Genomic DNA, 21,685 nt, shown 5'->3' on the forward strand with positions numbered 1-21,685 from the left:
TCTTCTGCATTTCTTTTCCATGGGGATGGTCTTGGTCCCTGTCTCCTGTACAATGTCACGAACCTCCGTCCAGAGTTCATCAGGCACTCTATCAATCAGATCTAGTCCCTTAAATCTATTTCTCACTTCCACTGTATAATCATAAGGGATTTGATTGAGGTCATATCTGAATGGTCTAGTGGTTTTCCCTACTTTCTTCAATTTAAGTCTGAATTTCGCAATAAGGAGTTCATGATCTGAGCCACAGTCAGCTCCTGGTCTTGTTTTCGCTAACTGTATACAGCTTCTCCATCTTTGGTTGCAAAGAATATAATCAATCTGATTTCGGTGTTGACCATCTGCAGTTCTAATTCCCCAAACAATTATGAAATGGTCAAAGAGACCAGGAAAAGGTTACCGAGAAAGTAAAGTTCAGTCCACACGCTTCACCCATTTCTGGTCGCTCCCCTCACAGGGACTTTGGGTGTCTCTTGGCATTGGCAGGTCGGATTAATCTCCCAACAGGGTTCTCCTTTCTGGGGCTGCCTTCAGTCATTAAGAGGCACCGCAAAACCACAGAGCAGGGCTCATCACTTGCTTCAAACAGGGCATGTCATTCACTCTCACAGGCATACTGTAGAGTCAGTAAAGTAAAGCAGAAAGCGTGTATACTGAGAAGGCAGAGAGTCTAAAGTTCTGAGTGTTCTTACCTTGTTCTGAAGATCCCGGATGAGCACCCAAGATGATAATTTACAATGAATGGTGTCAGATTTGTGATCTCCAAAGAAGAAGATTTCACTTCGGGACCAGGGACCGGGCCTACTCACTCAAGAGGTTTTGTGTCAGTTCAGTTCAGTCGCTCAGTCGTGTCCGACTCTCCGGGACCCCATGAATCACAAAACGCCAGGTCTCCCTGTCCATCACCAACTCCCGGAGTTCACTCAAACTCATGTCCACAGAGTTGGTGATGCCATCCAGCCATCTCATTCTCTGTGGTCCCCTTCTCCTCCCGCCACCAACCCTTCACAGCATCAGAGTCTTTTCCAGTGAGTCAACTCGTCGCATGAGGTGGCCAAAGTATTGCAGTTTCAGCTTTAGCATCAGTCCTTCCAATGAACACCCAGGATCGATCTCCCTTAGAATGGACTGGTTGGATCTCCTTGCAGTCCAAGGGACTCTCAAGAGTCTTCTCCAACACCACAGTTCAAAAGCATCAATTCTTTGGCAATCAGCTTTCTTCACAGTCCAACTCTCACATCCATACATGACTATGGGAAAAACCATAGCCTTGACTAGATGGACCTTGGTTGGCAAAGTAATGTCTCTGCTTTTTAATATATTATCAAGGTTGATCATAACTTTCCTTCCAAGGAGTAAGCGTCTTTTAATTTCATGGCTGCAATCAGCACCTGCAGTGATTTTGGAGCCCAAAAAAATAAAGTCTGACACAGTTTCCACTGTTTTTCCATCTATTTCCCATGAAGTGATGGGACCAGATGCCATGATCTTTGTTTTTTGAATGTTGAGCTTCAAGCCAACCTTTTCACTCTCCTCTTTCACTTTCATCAAGAGGCTTTTGAGTTCCTCTTCACTTTCTGCCATAAGGGTAGTGTCATCTGCATATCTGAGATTATTGATATTTCTCCCAGCAATCTTGATTCCAGCTTCTGCTTCTTCCAGCCCAGCGTTCCTCATGATGTACTCTGCATATAAGTTAAATAAGCAGGGTGACAATATACAGCCTTGATGCACTCCCTTTCCTATTTGGAACCAGCCTGTTGTTCCATGTCCAGTTCTAACTGTTGCTTCCTGACCTGCATACAGGTTTCTCAAGAGGCAGGTCAGGTGGTCTGGGATTCCCATCTCTTTCAGAATGTTCTACAGTTTATTGTGATCCACACAGTCAAAGGCTTTGGCATAGTCAATGAAGCAGAAATAGATGTTTTTCTGGAACTCTCTTGCTTTCTCCATGATCCAGCGGATGTTGGCAATTTGATCTCTGGTGCCTCTGCCTTTTCTAAAATCTGCTTGAACATCTGGGATTTCACGGTTCACATATTGCCGAAACCTGGCTTGGAGAATTTTGAGCATGACTTTACTAGCGTGTGAGATGAGTGCAATTGTGCGGTAGTTTGAGCATTCTTTGGCATTCCCTTTCTTTGGGATTGGAATGAAGACTGACCTTTTCCAGTCTTGTGGCCACTGCTGAGTTTTCCAAATTTGCTGGCATATTGAGTGCAGCACTTTCACAGCATCATCTCTCAAGATTTGAAATAGCTCAACTGGAATTCCATCACCACCACTAGCTTTGTTCCTAGTGATGCTTTCTAAGGCCCACTTGGCTTCACATTCCAAGATGTCTGGCTCTAGGTCAGTGATCACGTTATCGTGACTATCTTGGTCGTGAAGATCTTTTTTGTACAGTTCTTCTGTGTATTCTTGCCACCTCTTCTTAATATCTTCTGCTTCTGTTAGGTCCCTACCATTCCTGTCCTTTATCGAGCCCATCTTTGCATGAAATGTTCCCTTGGAATCTCTAATTTTCTTGAAGAGATCTCTTGTTTTTCCTATTCTGTTGTTTTCCTCTATTTCTTTGCAGTGATCACTGAGGAAGGCTTTCTTATCTCTCCTTGCTATTCTTTGGAACTCTGCATTCAGATGCTTATATCTTTCCTTTTCTCCTTTGCTTTTCACTTCTTCTCTTTTCACAGCTATTTGTAAGGCCTCCTCAGACAGCCATTTTGCTTTTTTGCATTTCTTTTCCATGGGGATGGTCTTGGTCCCTGTCTCCTTTACAATGTCATGAACCTCCGTCCAGAGTTCATCAGGCACTCTATCTATCAGATCTAGTCCCTTAAATCTATTTCTCTCTTCCACTGTATAATCATAAGGGATTTGATTTAGGTCATACCTGAATGGTCTAGTAGTTTTCCCTACTTTCTTCAATTTAAGTCTGAATTTGGCAATAAGGAGTTCATGATCTGAGTCACAGTCAGCTCCTGGTCTTGTTTTTGCTAACTGTATACAGCTTCTCCATCTTTGGCTGCAAAGAATATAATCAATCTGATTTCAGTGTTGACCATCTGGTGATGTCCATGTGTAGAGCCTTCTCTTGTGTTGTTGGAAGAGGGTGTTTGTTATGACCAGTGCATTCTCTTGACAAAACTCTATTAGCCTTTGCCCTGCTTCATTCCGTGCTCCAAGGCCAAATTTGCAGCAGAGTTTTATTAAAGTGAGAAAGGGACAGACGAAGCTTCTGACACAGATATCAGAAGGGGACAGAGAGTGCTCCAACCCCTAGTCTTAGCAAGGTAATTATCTACTTTTTAATTGGTTATTACAATAAGTCAAAAGAATGTCTCAAGGTTGTAAAGACCTTACTAGACCCACTCCCATAATATACATTTTAAGATAACAGGATTAGTCAGAAGGTTTTCTGGAAGGAGAAACATGTCCTCAAGCAGGATATATTATTGTTATAAAATCCTTACTAAGGAATGTAGAAAAAAATATTTGTCATTTCCTCCTCCTTGAGAATTCCAGACCCCTATCTCCTCCTTGAGAGCCCCAGACCCTTTTCTCCTCCTCGGGGACCCAGGACTTCTTCTCAACCTGCCTAGGAATTTATTCTGTCAATTCAGTTCAGTTCAGCTGCTCAGTCATGTCCAACTCTTTGCAACCCCATGGACTGCAGCACACCAGACCTCCCTGTCCATCACCAACTCCCAGAGTTTACTCAAACTCTTGTCCATTGAGTCGGTGATGCCATCCAACCATCTCATCCTCTGTTGTCCCCTTCTCTCGCCTTCAATCTTTCCAAGCATGGGTCTTTTCCAATGAGTCAGTTCTTCCCATCAGGTGGCCAAAGTATTGGAGTTTCAGCTACAGATCAGTCATTCCAATGAATATTTAGAACTGATTTCCTTTAGGATGGACTGGTTAGATCTCCTTGCAGTCCAAGGGAGTCTTCTCCAACACCACAGTTCAAAAGCATAAATTCTTTGGCACTCAACTTTCTTTGTAGTCCAACTCTCACATCCAGACATGACTACTGGAAAAACCATAGCTTTGACTAGATGGATCTTTGTTGGCAAAGTAATGTCTCTGCTTTTTAATATGCTGTCTAGGTTGGTCATAACTTTTCTTCCAAGGAGCAAGCATCTTTTAATTTCATGGCTGCAGTCACCATCTGCAGTGATTTTGGAGCCCAAAAATAAAGTCTCCCATTGTTTCCATTGTTTCCCCACTATTTGCCATGAACCAATGGGACCAGATGCCATTATCTTAGTTCTCTGAATGTTGACTTTTAAGCCAACTTTTTCACTCTCTTCTTTCACCTTCATCAGAAGGCTCTTTAGTTCTTCTTCACTTTCTGCATAATGGTGGTGTCATCTGCATATCTGAGTTTATTGATATTTCTTCCGACAATCTTGATTCCAGCTTATGCTTCATCCAGCCCAGCGTTTCTTATGATGTATTCTGCATATAAGTTAAATAAGCAGGGTGACAATATACAGCCTTGACATACTCCTTTCCTGATTTGGAAGCAGTCTGTTGTTCCTTGTCCAGTTCTAACTGTTGCTTCCTGACCTTCATACAGATTTCTCAAAAGGCAGGTCAGGTGGTCTGGTATTCTCATCTTTTTAAGAATTTTCCACAGTTTGTTTTGATCCACACAGTCAAAGGCTTTGGCAGTCAATAAAGCACAAATAGATGTCTTCTGGAACTCTCTTGCTTTTTTGATGATCCAATAGATGTTGGCAATTTGTTTTCTGGTTCCTCTGCCTTTTCTAAACCCAGCTTGAACATCTGTAAGTTCATTGTTCACGTACTATTGAAGCCTGGCTTGGAGAATTTTGAGCATTACTTTGCTAGCATGTGAGATGAGTGCAATTGTGCGGTAGTTTGAACATTCTTTGGCATTGCCTTTCTTTGGTATTAAAATGAAAACTGACCTTTTCCAGTCCTGTGGCCATGCTGTTTTCCAAATTTGCTGGCATATTGAGTACAGCACTTTTATAGCATCATCTTTTAGGATTTGAAATAGCTCAACTGGAATTACATCACCTCCACTAGCTTTGTCCATAGTGATTTTTCCTAAGGCCCACTTGACTTCGAATTCCAGGATGTCTGACTCCAGCTGAGTGATCACACCATCGTGATTATCTAGGTTGTGAAGATCTTTTTTGTACAGTACTTCTGTGTATTCTTGCCACCTCTTCTTAATATATTCTGCTTCTGTTAGGTCCATACCATTTCTGTCCTTTATTGAGCCCATCTCAGCATGAAATGTTGGTATCTCTAATTTTCTTGAAGAGATCTCTAGTCTTTCCCATTCTATTGTTTTCCTCTATTTCTTTGCATTGATCACTGAGGAAGGCTTTCTTATCTCTCCTTGCTATTCTTTGGAACTCTGCATTCAGATGCTTATATCTTTCCTTTTCTCCTTTGCCTTTCACTTCTCTTCTTTTCACAGCTATTCGTAAGGCCTCCTCAGACAACCATTTTGCCTTTTTGCATTTCTTTTTCTTGGGGATGGTCTTGATCACTGCCTCCTGTACAATGTCATGAACTTCTGTCCATAGTTCTTCAGGCACTCTGTCTATCAGATCTAATCCCTTGAATCTATTTCTCACTTTCACTGTATAATTGTAAGGGATTTGATTTAAGTCATACCTGAATGGTCTAGTGGTTTTCCCTACTTTCTGAAATTTAAGTCTGAATTTGGCAATAAGGAGTTCATGATCTGAGCCACAGTCAGCTCCCAGTTTTGTTTTTGCTGACTGTATAGAGCTTCTCCATCTTTGACTGCAAAGAATATAATCAACCTGATTTCAGTATTGACCATCTGGTGCTCTTCATGTGTAGAGTCTTCTCTTGTGTTGTTGGAAGAGGGTGTTTGCTATGACCAGTGCGTTCTCTTGGCAGAACTCTGTTAGCCTTTGCTCTGCTTCATTCTATACTCCAAGGTCAAATTTGCCTGTTACTACAAGTATTTCAGGGTTTCCCTTGTGGCTCAGCTGGTAAAGAATCCACCTGCAATGCAGGATACCTGGGTTTGATCCCTGGGTTGGGAAGATCCCCTGGAGAAGGGGACTGCTACCCATTCCAGTATTCTGGCCTGGAGAATCTCATGGACTGTATAGCCCTTGGGGTCACAACAAGTTGGTTGGGATTCCCTGGTGGCTCAGACGTTAAAGCTTCTGTCTGCAATGCAGGAGACCCAGGTTCGATCCCTGGGTCAGGAAGATCCCCTGGAGAAGGAAATGGCAACTCACTCCAGTACTATTGCCTAGAAAATTCCACGGATAGAGGAGCCTGGTGGGCTGCAGTCCATGGGGTTTCAAGGAGTCGGACACGTCTGAGCGACTTCACTTTTCACTTTCTTTCACCGGGTATTTCTTGACTTTTTACTTTTGCATTCCTGTCCCCTATAATGAAAAGGACATCTTTTTTGGGTGTTAGTTCTAGAAGGTCTTGTAGGTCTTCATAGAACCATTCAACTTCAGCTTCTTCAGGTCAGGGTATCAACTTGGATCACTGTGATATTGAATGGTTTGCCTTGGAAATGAACAGAGATCATTCTCATTTTTGAGGTTGCATCCAAGTACTGCATTCCAGACTCTTTTGTTTACTATGATGGCTACTCCATTTCTTCTAAGGGATTCTTACTCACAGTAGTAGATACAATGGTCATCTGAGTTAAATTCACCCATTCTAGCCCATTTTAGTTCGCTGATTCCTAAAATGTTGATGTTCACTCTTGCCATCTCCTGTTTGACCACTTCCAGTTTACCTTGACTCATGGACCTAACATTCCAGGTTCCTATGCAATGTTGCTCTTTACAACATCGGACTTTACTTCTATCACCAGTCACATCCACAACTGAGTGTTGTTTGGCTCTCTCACTGTCTCCTAGTTTATCTTTCTGCTTCCATTCTGGGCCCCTGCAGTCCATTCCCCTACTACAGTCACTATCATTTTTAAAACATTAATTAGGCAACATCACTGCTTAGCTTCCCATTGCACCTGGCATGAACTGTCTGCTTGCCATGGCTTGCTGAGCCCTAGGCCTTGAATTGATGGGCAGCTTCTCAAATTGCAAGTGTCATCTCAGATGTCACTTCTGAGAGAGGCCTTCCAACCACTCTCTGTAAGCTTCCCCATTCCTTCCCACCATCCCTCTAGGTCTTTCTCCATCATCTTACATCATAGCATTTATCTCCTTCGAAAATGACCTCATTTCTTTGTTTATTGTCTGTGCTCTGTTAGAAAGTCCGTTCCAGAAGAGCTGAGACTTCATCTTCTCTGTTTACAGTTGTATCCCTAATGCCTAAAGGGCACTGGCAAGAGTAAGCTCTTAAACACTTGTTGAACCAAATAAATTGAGATGACTGAATTGTGTATACCCTAATTTGTACTAACAGTCATGATAATGGGAATAGAATTTGAAATACCTAGTGTTTTCAGCCTAAATGGCTACATGGAGGCTGTGTGTCTTAAGTGACTCTTTCTGAGAGTTCTTAAGAACAAGGCACAGGTTTCAGAAGAGGGAAAAGAGAAGGAAGGTAGGAAATGGTAAGATTCTCAAGCAGAGGATGAGTATTCTGGTTACCTACTTCTTATAACAAGCCACCCCAATTTTGGTGTCGTAAAACGATCACTATTTTATTTTCACATATTATGTAGGTCAGGAATGTGAACATGATGTCGCGGAGATAAATTATCTCTGCTCCATGAGATCCAGGGCCTCAGCTGAAAGAGTGAAGCTTACTGATTTTCCTTTTCTCTCAGGCTCCAGTATGGTTCCATGTGGCACTCTTACTGATGCTGTGTTTTCTTTTTGCTTTTGTTTTTATTTTTGGTGGCACTGGATCTTTGTTGCTGCACACAGTTTTCTCTAGTTGCCGCAAACAACTAGAGAAAACTAGTTTTCTTCGTTGCAGTGTGCAGGCTTCTTATTGAGGTGGCTTCTCTTGTTTCAGAGCACAAGTGTTAGGCACATATGCTTCAGCAGTTGTGGCTGGTGGGTTCTAGAGCACAGGCTCAGTAGTTGTGGCACAAGGACTTGGCTGCTCAGCAGCATGTGGAATCTTCCCAGACCAGGGATTGAACTGTGTCCCCTGCATTGGCAGGTGGATTCTCATCCACTGTACCACCAGGGAAGCCCTTACCGATTCTTTTTTTGATAGGTTGTTCATCATAAATTGTTTTGCCTTTTTTTTTTTTTTGGCTGCACTGGGTCTTCATTGAAGCTTCCAGGCTTCTCACTGTGGTGGCTTCTCTTGTTGCAGAGCACAAGTTCTAGAGCACAGGGGCTCAGTCACTGTGGCATGTGGGCCTCTCTAGTTGCGGTTTGAGGGCTTAGTGCTTCTCAGCTTTGTGGGATCTTAGTTCCCTGATCAGGGATCAACCCCTTGTCCCCTGAATTGGGAGGCAGATTCTCAACCATTGGACAACCAGGGAAGCCCCTTGCATTCATTTTTTAATTGCATTAAAAAGTATCTTTCTTGATTACTGGATTTGGGCCCCTCCCTTAAATTTTTCAGCACAGGCAGATGCCTCACTTGCCTTGCCCTAGTCCCAGCCTTGAGCTGCACCAGCAGACTGGGACTTGTGCTGGGTCTTGAAGGTGGGGCTCAGAGCTGGGCCTGTGCCCTGCAGCACACCTTCATGTGGCCTCTCCCTGTAGCTCTGTGGCTTAGGTTTCTCTGAGCTCAGTGGCCAGATTCTGAGAGAGGGCAGCCTGAACAAGCTTCCAAGACATTCCAGATCAAAGCTGCATAGCATCTCTTGACCTAGCTTCATAAGTCACATAGTGTCACTTCCTGCCCAGACTCAAGGGAAGCAAACAGCTTCTACCTCTTGATGGGAGGAGGATCAAAAAATTTTATGACCAAGTTTTAAAACGACTGCAGTGGGACGTGTGGCACCTGGGGCACATGTGTGGTGCTGGCTCTATGTCTGTCTACATGAGATAAGCTTCTCTTTCTTTCTCTTTCTTCCCTTTCTCAATATTCTCATGCAGTTTCCTGAAAAAGGTCTGTCTGGCTGAGCTGGATTTTGTAACTAAGTCTCCCCCACAGCCATGCAGGGGCCCCGGGAGGACCCATGGTTCAGGGAGCCCCAGGAGCCCCGTCTTGAAGGTCGTGGGGAATGCCTTGCCCTTCCCGGTTCTTACAAAGAGTGGAAGAGGAAACCTGGGACCAAGTCATGGCTTTCTGGTCCCCACTGCAGCAGATTCTGATTGTCCATTCTCATCTGTTATTCACTTTCTCATAGAAATAACCAGGGAAAAGGTTCTGACACCTACATCTGCTAATTTCTGAGGATTTTTTCCCCAAAAGAATTAAGATTTTAGAATTTTTTTTTAAATAATGATCCCATTCAACCTAAAAGAGTCAAAATTAAAATTAAGGGGGGGACTTCTCCAAAGTGGTCCTGCCTGGAATTTATCTCCATTTATAATGACTCTGAAGTGAAAAATGGCAGTTTCCTCCCAGGGAGGATTGCTATTCCAGGAATTAGTGGCAGATGGGGACTTAATCATCACTCACTGGTCTCCCTCCCTAAAGAAGAGAAATGTCAAAGTCACAAACTTTTTTGGAAGGAGAAATTAATTCTGTTAGGAATCTGAAATATATATCTTTGTGGGTAAATATATTAGTATCTGTTACAAATAAATTATTATCTTAGGATCATAAAAATTACTATGTATGATTTAATAAGAAACTGACCCATCACTGTAAATTAATTTGCCAAATGTATGCTTACCCAAAAATCAACTGACCAGACGACCAATTTGCTGAGTGCCCAGTTCACCAAATCACCAACTTACTGAAAATATGTTTACTTTAAATATTTAAAGTATAAGGACTTCCCTGGTATCCCAGTGGTTAAGAATCTGCCTTCCAATACAGGGAACACAGGTTCGATCCCTGGTTGGGGAACTAAGATCCCACATGTCGTGGGGCAATGAAACCCGAGCATCACAACTGGAGAGGCCCAAGCACCACAATGAAGACCCAGTGCAGTCAAAAAATAAAAATAAAAAAGTTAAAGTGTATAGCAGCTCCTCTTGGTTGTATTGGAGGGCCTAAGAGAGCTGGGAGGAGCCGGAACGTCTGAGTTTTCAGAGGTTCTGCCCCTCCATACCCACTTGCTACCCTTCACTGGCCCCCTTCTCTGGTCCTTGCGCTCCCTTTCTCTGCTGAACCCCCTCCCATCCCCTCTTCTCTCAAGGATGGGCAGTCTAGGCCATGTAGCATGGTGACCTCCAGCAAGTTCCCTCATCAGGTCTCCTTCTCCCCTCCTTGCCCCTGACCCACTGCCACTGCAGCCTCAGAGAGCTCAGGCAAAGACAAATGAAGATTCCTTAAAATTGCTGCCATGAAGGCAACATGAAAGACGTTATATTCAAACTTTGCAGGAATCCGCAAAAGCTGTTAAATCAGTCCATCTATATTCATTACCTATTGCTTATATAATAAATCACCCTAAAATCCAGTAGCTTAAAGGATGAACATTTATTATCTCCCACAGTTTTTGTGGATCAGGATTCTGGGAGCAGCTTAACTGAGTGGTTCTGGCTCAAGGTGTGTCATATGGTTGCAGTCAGGCGGTCAGCTGGGGCTATCATCATCCAAAGGTGTGACCAGGCCTGGAGGACCCACTTCCAGGGTGGCTCACTTACTCACTTGGCAAGCTAGTGCTGGCTGTCAGCAGGAAGCCTCTGTTCTTCACCACGTGGATCTTGCTATAAGGCTGCTTGAGTATTTTGACAATATTTCAGCTGGCTTCTCCTGGAGCAAGTGATCCAAGAGACAGCAAAGAGGAAGCTCCAGTATCTTTTATAATCTAATTTCAGAAGCTGCATATGTCACTTCTGTTTTACTCTCTTCATTGGAAGGCAGTCACTAAGCTGACCCCACCCACAAGGGGAGGAGAGAATTGGGCTCCACCTCTTGAAAGGAGACATACTGAAAACTTTGTGGACATATTTCTTTCCGTCCGCACCTTGCGGTAAGCGAAATTTTAGTGAAAGTCGTTCAGTCGGACTTTTTGCGACCCTATGGAGTGTAGCCCGCCAGGCTGCTCTGTACATGGGATTTCCCGGGCAAGAATACTGAAGTGGTTAGCCATTCCCCAGAGCTACTGGAAAGGGAAGCAAAGCTCTGTATGGATGGCACTGACGTGGACTTCTTAAGTGTGACCAGTAGGTGGCAGTCTTGCATGGGTGTGAAGAAAAGGACAGCTGGTTTTCGCCAGCTCTAGGAGCTGCTGCTGCTGCTGCTAAGTCACTTCAGTCGTGTCCGACTCTGTGTGACCCCATAGACGGAAGCCCACCAGGCTCCCCCGTCCCTGGGATTCTCCAGGCAAGAACACTGGGAGTGGGTTGCCATTTCCTTCTCCAATGTGTGAAAGTGAAGTCGCTCAGTCGTGTCCGACCCTTAGCGACCCCACGGACTGCAGCTCTATAAAAACTAACTTCCTCAGAGCTGAGAGCGCTGGAAACGGTTGCCTGACAGAGCCACAATTCCCAGATGCAGTGCTATTTCTTACACACATGGACGTGAAGCCTGCTGCTACAGCTCTGTCTCCTATTCACTGAGATCCCCCGGGGCAAGTCTTTGTTCTGGGTTTCTGCATCTGTCACGCAGGTGATCACAGAGCTTTCTTTCGGTGCTGACAGGCTATGGGCTCTGTGGCCCCTCTTTGGACTGAGGAACCCTTCCCCTTGCACTGTAGTCTCCTTCCAGCGTTGGTGGCACGCTCCTTGCACGTTTTGTTTACTGCCGTCTCAGTCAGCGCCAGCGCTGTAGTTGACAGGGACCCAGTGTGTTCCTTGTCAAATTAACGGGCATGGGCCCTGCAGAGCTGCTTCTCAGCCTCACTGGGCATGAGCTCTCAATTCCAAACCCTCCTGATCACCTCCTCCTCCCTGAGGACTCTGATCCCTTCCTTCCCAGACCCACACTGTCCTGGCTTCCTCCTTTCTCTCTGGATACTACTTCTTAGCCCTTCATACTTTCCTGTTCTTCCACCAGTCCCTTAGGTGTTGGTTTCTTTTTCTCCTAGGATTCAATCCCAGGTCGTCTTCTCTTCTTTTCCTTTTGGTTCTGTGGCACCTCACCCACTCCCGTGGTTTTAATTACCATGTATAATGATAGAAATAATAGCTCTTGGAGTAGGAAATGGCAACCCACTCCAGTATTCTTGCCTGGGAAGTCCCATGGACACAGGAGCCTTGCAGGCTATAGAAGAATAGGGTCGCAAAAGAATTGGACACAACATAGTGACTAAACAACAACAAAGTTTAATTAAAGTGAGTTACAAGCAGCTGATACTAAATATGTTGCTTCTCATGGCAAAGTTCTTTTGGTACATATTTACATTTCAAATATACAAAGGCAAGGGCTTCCCTGGTGGCTCAGAGGTTAAAGCGTCTGCCTCCAATGCGGGAGACCCGGGTTCGATCCCTGGGTCGGGAAGATCCCCTGGAGAAGGAAACGGTAACCCACTCCAGTATTCTTGCCTGGAGAATCCCATGGACGGAGAAGCCTGGTAGGCTACAGTCCACGGGGTCGCAAAGAGTCGGACACGACTGAGCGACGGAACGGAAGACAATCCAGTAAGCTTAGAGTCCAGGGAGCATCTCCTGGTCAGAAGGTAATCATTTCAGTCTCACTTTTTGCACATGAGGGGTTTGAGTATAAAAGAAGGAAATAATAATAGCTCACAAATAGATGGAAACAGCGACAGATTTAATTTTCTTGGGCTCCAAAATCACTGTGGATGGTGAGTGCAGCCATGAAATTAAAAGATACTTGCTCTTTGGAAGAAAAGCTATGACAAACCTAGATAGCATATTAAAAAGCAGAGACATCACTCTGCCAACAAAAGTTCATACAATCAAAGCTTTTTCCAGTAGTCATGTATGGATGTGAGAGTTGGACCATAAAGAAAGCTGCTGCTGCTGCTGCTAAGTCACTTCAGTCATGTCCGACTCTGTGTGACCCCATAGACGGAAGCCCAACAGGCTCCCCTGTCCCTGGGATTCTCCAGGCAAGAACACTGGAGTGGGTTGCCATTTCCTTCTCCAATGTGTGAAAGTGAAAAGTGAAAGTGAAGTCGCTCAGTCGCGTCCGACCCTTAGCGACCCCACGGACTGCAGCCTACCAGGCTGCTCCATCCATGGGATTTTCTAGGCAAGAGTACTGGAGTGTCTTGCCATTGCCTTCTCCGAAAGAAAGCTGAGTGCTGAAGAATTGATGCTGAGTGCTGAAGAATTGATGCTTTAGAATTGTGGTGCTGGAGAAAACTCTCAAAAGTTCCTTGGACAGCAAAGAGATCAAACCACTCAGTCCTAAAGGAAATCAACCCTGAATATTCACTGGAAGGACTGATGCTGAAGCTGAAGTTCCAGTACTTTGACCAACTGATGCAAAGACCCGACTCACTGGAAAAGACCTTGCTGCTGGGAAAGAGTGAAGGCATCTCATCAGAGGATGAGATGGTTGGATGGCATCACCGATCAATGGACATGAGTTTGAGCCAACTCTGGGATATAGTGAAGGACAGGGAAGCTGGGCATGCTGCAGTCCACGGGGTCCAAGAGAGTCAACACGACTTAAGAGACCAAACAGCAGTGACACCTTTAGATAGAGTTATTGACTATATGCTAAGTTCTGCTCTAGCTCTTTCCTCACTGAGTCCTCACAACAAGCTGATGAGGCAGGCATCACTATCACTTCGGTTTTGTGGTTGAAGGTCAGAGTGACTGGGTGGCTGCTGTGCAGCTGAAATCTCGCTCCTGAGCCTGAGGGCCTGACCCTCATATTCACTTGCCTTCTAGACATCTCCCCTCAGATGTCACTGACCATGTTCAGAACTAGAATCCTGATATTCCTACTCCAAACCTTTCATTCTCTGAGGTCCCAGTCTCAGCAAAACAAGCACCCAATCAACGCAGGCTAGACATGTGGGTAATCATCATCTCCTCTTGCTTCCCACCTTCAACCAGCTTCTAACAAGACCAGTCAACCCCAACTCAGTGTCGTTCAGATCTGCTCCCCCTTCTCCATTCTGTCTCCACTGCTGTAATTCAAGTCTTTGTATTTCTCACATCTATACTGACCTCCATCTCGTCCTCATGGTGCCCACAGTCTCTTTACCTGGTCCTCCACCAAAGAGGATGCATAGGGGCTTAGTTTAACGGAGAAGAATATGAGTTTTGGAGTCCAACAGAGTTATTTCACTACTCATTAGCTATTTGACCTGGGGCAAACGTCAAAATTTCTGAGTCTTAAGTCTTCTCTGAAATGAAAGATGAGAAAATATCTGCTCTATAGGGTGGTGGGTGCATGCAAAGCCTCCAGAAGCTGAGGCTGACTTGTCTTAGCTCTACCATCCATCTCACAGCCTTGGCTCTCACTCAATGATCTGGCACCCTGTGTGCCAGCCACACCTCCCAGTTTGCCTGGCCACCAGGGTGGCACACACTATCCAACATGGCACCCGCCACATTCTTCCTTCCTTCTCTTCTCCTCATGGCCTTGCTAGTTCACTGCTACCTTCTCCACCCCCTCAACATGCCCTCACACCAGCCCAGCTGTTCCTGTGGCTCTTTTAACATATCATAAATGCCAGTTTCTTTACTGGTACTCCCCATTGAACTGTGTCATCACTGAGGGCGGAGATTGTATCTTAGGCTTCCTGATAACCCTAGCACAGGGATCTGGCACAGAGAAGATGCTCAAGAAGTATTTTGTTAGATGAATGAATCAACCAATTAATAAATCCATGGCAGCTTCAATTTAGGCCAGCTGGATGTCATCAGCACCACAGACTTCAGGCAAAGCTGCCAAAGGGCTCCTGTTCCTTCTGCTTTCTGAATGAGTCTGATACAATGAGTAACTAGCACAGGCTATAGAGTTGTAACTGGCTGTGGTTCTTTAGGAGACATTTGGGCAGGAACTAGCACTTCCACTTTGGGTGTAAACAGAGACAGCTGAAATTTAAAACTCAATCAAAAGTGATTCAGTGAATAAATTTTTATTTTGTAAAGGATCTACATGCATAATCAAGGAGCAGATACATAATCAATTAAGCCTCAAGCATTGGTGTAAAGTGAACAGACAGAACCAGATATTTGTCTCCTGAAGAGCTTGGTCCCACATGGGTGGAGAATGCCATTGTTGGTCAGGGAAATGTCACTGAAATACCTTCATCTATTCATTTTTACCCTGAATGTTCACCGAATCACTTCTTGATGCAGGAAGAACTCTCTGAAGTACAGGGAGGGAGTTTTTCCAGGGCATCCTGACACTAAGGTGCCACCAGCTTGTGCCTGACAAGTACCCAGCTAGTACTGAGAGCTGTGCTGTAGTTCACCAGGCCCCTGTAGTCAGATATAAGGAGGAAATAACTACTCAGACCCCAAAACTAAGCAGCACTAATTCAAGAAAAAGGAAGAAAAGGTTTCATGACCAAACAAAGAACAAGTGAGAAAGACTTGGGTATCGTGGCGCTAGGCTAGAGCTGCCAAGTGTCCAGAGGCATCCCAGAGGCTTCATTTTTGTCCAAGTGGAAAAGCGTTTGGGGGGATCCAGGGAGGTTCAGTGTACTGGTGGCTTTCCCTCCACACTGTTGCTGTCTCTGTGATTCCAAATTAGAACCATACCTGAGTAATCAGAGGTTGGAGTGAAGCATAGCTGGGACTGCAAGGGCTATCTCAGTAAAACTGGATGCAAGAGAAAGTGCAGAAGCAGTGCCAGCTGTTTCTGAATCAGGTTGGTCCACAAGGGAAAAGGGCTGCCCCAGAAGGCCTGCCCCAGACTGCCAAGAACTGGAAGAGGTAGCACCAGACATCCTTGAGAATTTTACTCCTGGGAGAATAATTCTTTGATTCTGTGATTGGGAAAAATAGGCTGAGACCAAGTAAGATTTATTCCAACAATGCAAGGCTGGTTCGATATCCCAAAATCAACAATTTAATCTACCAAGTTAACAGACTAAAGAAAAATCACATTATTAGATCAATCAGTGCAGAAAATACATGTGACAAAATTTAACACTCATTTGTAATTAAAAATGCTCTGAAAAATAGGACTAGAAAAGGGCTTCCCTGGGTATTCCCTGGCAGTACAGTGCTTAGGACTCCACACTTTCATTTCCAAGGGCCTGGGTTTAATCCCTGGTTGGGGAACTAAGATCATGCAAGCCACATGGCATGATCAAAAAAAAAACGGAAAAGAGAGAGAGAACTTCCCAACTTGATAAAAGGCATCTACCAGGGGGGAAAAAAAAATCTACAGCTAACATTATACTTAATAACAAAAGACTGAATGCTTTCCCTGGAAATTCAGGAACAGAGCCAGTATGTCTGCTAAAGGATTACTTCTACCAAAAGAAAAATAATCCTAGGACAATTCCCATAGAGACAGGTCTTTCACATTTCTGAATATATTGTAAATGATATACTTACTGCTCTTCATTCCAGACTACATTTTCAAGGATGTTTGTTTGGCAAACAGATTTGGAAAATAAAGATAGTTTCCCCCTTAATAGCAAAGAGCAGGAATGCTTACTGACTATTATATAGCATTTAGGTTCTCTGAAATCAGGACTTCTCTTTGTCATGAAATCCATCTGTTACTTCCATACTATATGAGGGCAAAGGGAATTGATACAAAAAAAAAGAAAAGAAAACCCATAATATCAATATTAATTTAAAAGGTGATATCATTATAGATGGTACATTCATTAAAATGATTTTTAATGATATAATGAAAACTTCTTTCAATATGTTTGAAAATTTAGATGAAAACAGCTAGAAAATAAAATTTACTAAAACAGACTTAGAAGTAGAAAACCCAAATAGCCCTCTAACTATTAAAGAAAATTATTCAGTAATTAATTTTTCCATAGGATCAGAAGATTCAGAGAATTCTATCAAACATTCAACAAAAAATATTCTAGGTTTACACAAATTCTTCCAGAGATTAGAAAAAGATAGTACATCTTTTCCAAAATTCTCTTTTATAGATTTTCTTGGAGGAGTGGCCATAGTACAGGAATATACCAGTCTTGGAGAGTTATAATCAGTTAAGAAAACAGTGGCAAATGTAGTTAAGTGTACTCTGGTTTCTCTTCAGATGGTTTATCTTCTACTCTTTACTAAAGATTTCCTGGAGAGGAAAGTGTGGGAGGTTGCCTTATTTCTCATCCAAAAGGGAAAATTTCCAATGTTTCATCTATTAGGTATGATGCTTGTTATAGCTTTCTATAGATAGCTCTTATCAAATTGAGATTTAATTTTGTCAAACTTTTTTATTCTGTGGAGATGATATATGTGCACTCCCAGATGGCACATTATTCTTTTTACATACTGCTGGATTCAATTTGCTAATATTTTGTGAAGAATTTTTGCACCTATGTTCACAAGTAAGCTTGCTATATAATTTCTGTAGAGAAAAAGAAAAGTAAAAAAGTCGCTCAGTTGTGTCCGACTCTGTGACCCCATGGATTATACAGTCCATGAAATTCTCCAGGCCAGAATACTGGAGTTGGTAGCCTGTCCCTTCTCCAGGGAGTCTTCCCAACCCAGGAATTGAACCGGGTCTCCTGCATTGCAGGCAGATTCTTTACCAACTGAGCTATCAGGGAAGCCCAATAATTTCTGTAGAGCCTCACTTAACAGCTGGGGGCAGGGAACCAGACAGTCTATTTCCCAATCTACAGCTTAAACTTGAAACTGCCTTCTAATGCAAGTTGGGCCTACCTTCTACTTTTCAGAATCTACCTGTATTTCTACACATCAGGAATTGTTGTTCCATTGTTGAGTCATGTTCGACTCTTTTGTGACTCCATGGACTATGTAGCCCACCAGGCTCCTCTGTCCATGGGATTTTCCAGGCAAGAGAATACTGGAGTGGGTTACCATTTCCTTTTCCAGGAGATCATGCCAACCCAGGGACTGAAACTGTCTCCTTGGCAGGTAGATTCCTTACCACTCAGCTACCTAGGAAGTCCACAAAGTCTATATATTTAGCTTCAAATAAGTAAAACCTCAAAAGATCACACCACCAGTATCAATTGTGCTTCTTCACAGAAGTCTCTGCTAAGACACAAAAGGTAACCAGAGGAGAGAGTGAACCATGAAAGCATGTATATCTCTACCATCAGTGCCCATTCTCCCAGATACTCCCTTATGACGTGTGGTGCCTTTGCACCTACCAACAAAAGCCTTTCTTCCATTGCAGAGAATTATCCCTAAATATGTTCTTACTTCCCTGGTAGCTGTCAGTAAAGAATCCGCCTCCAATGCAGGAATCAGCCTGCAATGCAGGCGACCCGGGTTCCATTCCTGGGTCCAAAAGATTCCCCTGGAGAAGGAAATGGCAATCCACTCCAGTATTCTTGCCTGGAAAATCCCATGGACAGAGGAGCCTGGCAGGCTCCAGTCCTCGGGGTCACAAGAGTCGGACACGACTTAGCAACTAAACCATCACCATCACCATGTTCTTACTGGGTAAGATGTCCTAACAAGAAAATAAAACGGGTAAATAGGAAAAGGAGTACGTCAAGGCTGTATATTGTCACCCTGCTTATTTAACTTATATGCAGAGTACATCATGAGGAACGCTGGGCTGGAAGAAGCACAAGGTGGAATCAAGATTGCCAGGAGAAATATCAATAACCTCAGATATGCAGAGGACACCACTCTTATGGCAGAAAGTGAAGAGGAACTAAAAAGTCTCTTGATAAAAGTGAAGGAGGAGAGTGAAAAAGTTGGCTTAAAGCTCAACACTCAGAAAACTAAGATCATGGCATCTGGTCCCATCACTTCATGGGAAATAGATGGGGAAACAGTAGAAACAGTGTCAGACTATTTTTGGGCTCCAAAATCACTGCAGATGGTGATTGCAGCCATGAAATTAAAAGATGCTTACTCCTTAGAAGGAAAGTTATGACCAACCTAGATAGCATATTAAAAAGCAGAGACATTACTTTGCCAACCAAGGTCCGTCTAGTCAAGGCTATGGTTTTTCCAGTGGTCATGTATGGATGTGAGAGTTGGACTGTGAAGAAAGCTGATCGCCGAAGAATTGATGCTTTTGAACTGTGGTGCTGGAGAAGACTCTTGAGAGTTCCTTGGACTGCAAGGAGATCCAACCAGTCCATCCTAAAGGAGATCGATCCTGGGTGTTCATTGGAAGGACTGATGCTGAAGCTGAAACTCCAGTACTTTGGCCACCTCATGTGAAGAGTTGACTCATTGGAAAAGACCCTAATGCTGGGAGGGATTGGGGGCAGGAGAAGGGGACAACAGAGGATGAGATGACTGGATGGCATCACTGACTGGATGGACATGGGTTTGGGTAGACTCCAGGAGCTGGTGATGGACAGGGAGGCCTGGCGTGCTGCAATTCATGGGATCACAAAGAGTCGGACACAACTGAGCGACTGAACTGAACTGAAATTTAGTTATTAAAACAGATAATATAACGTTGCATTTTGATATTCAAATAAGCTAATCAGGGAAACAACTTTGCCCCTCGGAGTAAGTGGAGAGACTGGTGGCACTGACTCTCAAGCTGAGGGAAAGCGCATTTCTGTCTTTCACGCCGCAAACCCCGACGCACCCCCCTACCGTGTTTATCCGGTGTACCACCGCATTACCATCCAGCTCTGTCTCCCTCTGGTTCCTTTTTCTTCCAAAAATATTCCGCCCTCCGCCATCTTCCCAGGTACTTCCACAGCCCACGGACCCCGTTCAGAGCACTTGTCACCAAACTGGTCTAGGGGCACAGTAGGCATCCTATGCAGATTGGCCGAACGACTGGGAAGTAGCTACAGAAAATCCCCTCAATAAATTCTAGTCCCCTCCTCCTTCCTAACCCAATCTTTCCCTCCTTTTGCTTCCACCACTTCCTAGCTGTGGTACCCTAGGCAAGTGCTTTACCCCTCTGTGCCTCATCCCCTCAAATGTAAAACGGGGATAACAGCGGTCGTGCTGGTGCAAAGCGGCGAGCGGCAGTGGGATACCGGGGGCGCTCGGCAGAGCCTGGGCAAACAAGGCCTCGACAAGGGTTCGTCAGAAACTCAAAGTTTCTCTAAGCTTCCGTCAGCCTTGCCTCTTTTCTCATGTTCTGCCACACATCCCCACCCACCTGCTCTGTCTCCTTCTCACGCCCTGTCTTTCCCCATCCTGTCTCCCTCTGAAGACCTTTCCTTCCTCCTCCACAAAACCTGCCAGATCCCAAAGGCGGAAGGCGGCCCTGCCTCCGCGCGGCCTTCAGCCTTTTCAGCCTCTAAGCCTCAGACCCTTCCTCTTCCCGCTCTAGCTGCTTCTGTGAATCCCGGGGGACCTCGGCCCCCTCCTCCCTCTCCTCTTTAACCACCAGTTCCAGGAGGGCAGGGCCGGCTGCCCCCACGCCTGGCACATTGTTGGCCAGAAAGAGGAGCTACGAAAGGTCGCTCAAGAAGGGGGAGGGTGCTTCCTTGCGGGGTGGGGAGCGAGCGCAGCGGCCGGCTTCTCCAGCGCCTCTGCCTTCCCCAGCCATCGAGCTGATCAAGGACCTGGTCAACTACGACGTGTGCCCGGCGCTGCTCAAGGGCCTCGTGGCGCTACTGATACCGTCCTTCAGGGAGACCGGCAAACTGCAGTCCCAGATCGTCAGCGGTAGGGATCCGCTCGGATTGGGGGGTGGGCCCTGGCGGGGCAGGAGGGAGAGGCGGGTTCCTCCCAGTCTCACGGCCACTCCCTCCTCCAGACTCGTCGGTCCTCGAGCTCACCGCCCACCTGCCGCTGTTTTTGCAGCAGGCCGCGGCCGCCAAGGCCATCGGGTAAGCGGGCCGCAGGTGGTGGGCGGATGCGGCGAGCCGGGCTCAGCGCCGCCCGCGCGCTGGCGGAGGGCTCCAGCCGCCGAAGGCTCCCACCCTACCACCGCAGCCCGAATCCCACCCCCACCCCCACACCACCCCACCCCGCCCAGGATCCTGGCGCGCCACAACACGACCCTGGCCGAGGAGATGCTGCACCTGCGAGTGATACACAGCCTGATGGCCGCCATGGGCAACACGGATCACAGCAACAGCCAGCGGCAGGCCAGCCTCACGCTGGAGGTGCACGGGGCGGCAGGGCGGCGGGCGGGCACGGCGCGCGGGCACTGCAGTCACGCCCCACCCCCGCCCGCCCCCCGCAGTACTTCGTGCAGTTATTCCCGGTGGTGGAGGAGCACGTGCGCAAGTCCATGGGGGAGGAACTCTACAAGCTCTTCCTAGTAAGTGGGACAAAACAGTGGCCCTGCGCCTGCCGCAACTCCCGCCCTCCCCCCACCCCCATGGACACCCCACTCAAGATCCGGCTGGGGCAGGCCACAGAAGGGACTGCCCTGCTTGAGCTTCTCCACCTGGCACCCTTCCGTTCCCTTTCTGGCCCATCCTGTCAGGCTATGAGCCTGACTGCAGCCTGCAGCCTCCCTCTGCCCACGCCCAACTCCATGTCCAGGCTGCCCTGGCATCTAGCCAGGTTTCCCTTGCTTCTGTCCCCAGAGCAATGCCGAGAATCTGTACATGAAAATAGATAGCATTCAGGCGGACATCTTGGCGGCCAATAAAGTCAATGTCACCAGAGGTAAGTGGGGAGTGAGGGGGCCTGGGCCAGAGGTGCAGCGGCACCCAGACTCAGGCTCATCTCCC

At 45.7% G+C, this 21,685-nt stretch overlaps 1 protein-coding gene across 1 annotated transcript in view; it reads left to right on the top strand.

The window, feature by feature from the left end:
- Nucleotides 1-21,685, top strand: part of ARMH1 (armadillo like helical domain containing 1) — a 50,765-nt gene that overhangs the window by 28,765 nt on the left and 315 nt on the right. Inside the window, exons 8-12 of the mRNA XM_055403481.2 lie at nucleotides 20,544-20,666; nucleotides 20,758-20,830; nucleotides 20,980-21,109; nucleotides 21,190-21,267; nucleotides 21,539-21,620. Of these exons, the coding sequence (XP_055259456.2) occupies nucleotides 20,544-20,666; nucleotides 20,758-20,830; nucleotides 20,980-21,109; nucleotides 21,190-21,267; nucleotides 21,539-21,620 (486 nt within the window). The remainder of the gene's footprint in view (nucleotides 1-20,543; nucleotides 20,667-20,757; nucleotides 20,831-20,979; nucleotides 21,110-21,189; nucleotides 21,268-21,538; nucleotides 21,621-21,685) is intronic.

Source organism: Moschus berezovskii, chromosome 4, assembly GCF_049115385.1.
Source record: "Moschus berezovskii isolate FMDL1 chromosome 4, NW_MosBer_1.0, whole genome shotgun sequence".
Taxonomy (NCBI): Eukaryota; Metazoa; Chordata; class Mammalia; order Artiodactyla; family Moschidae; genus Moschus; species Moschus berezovskii.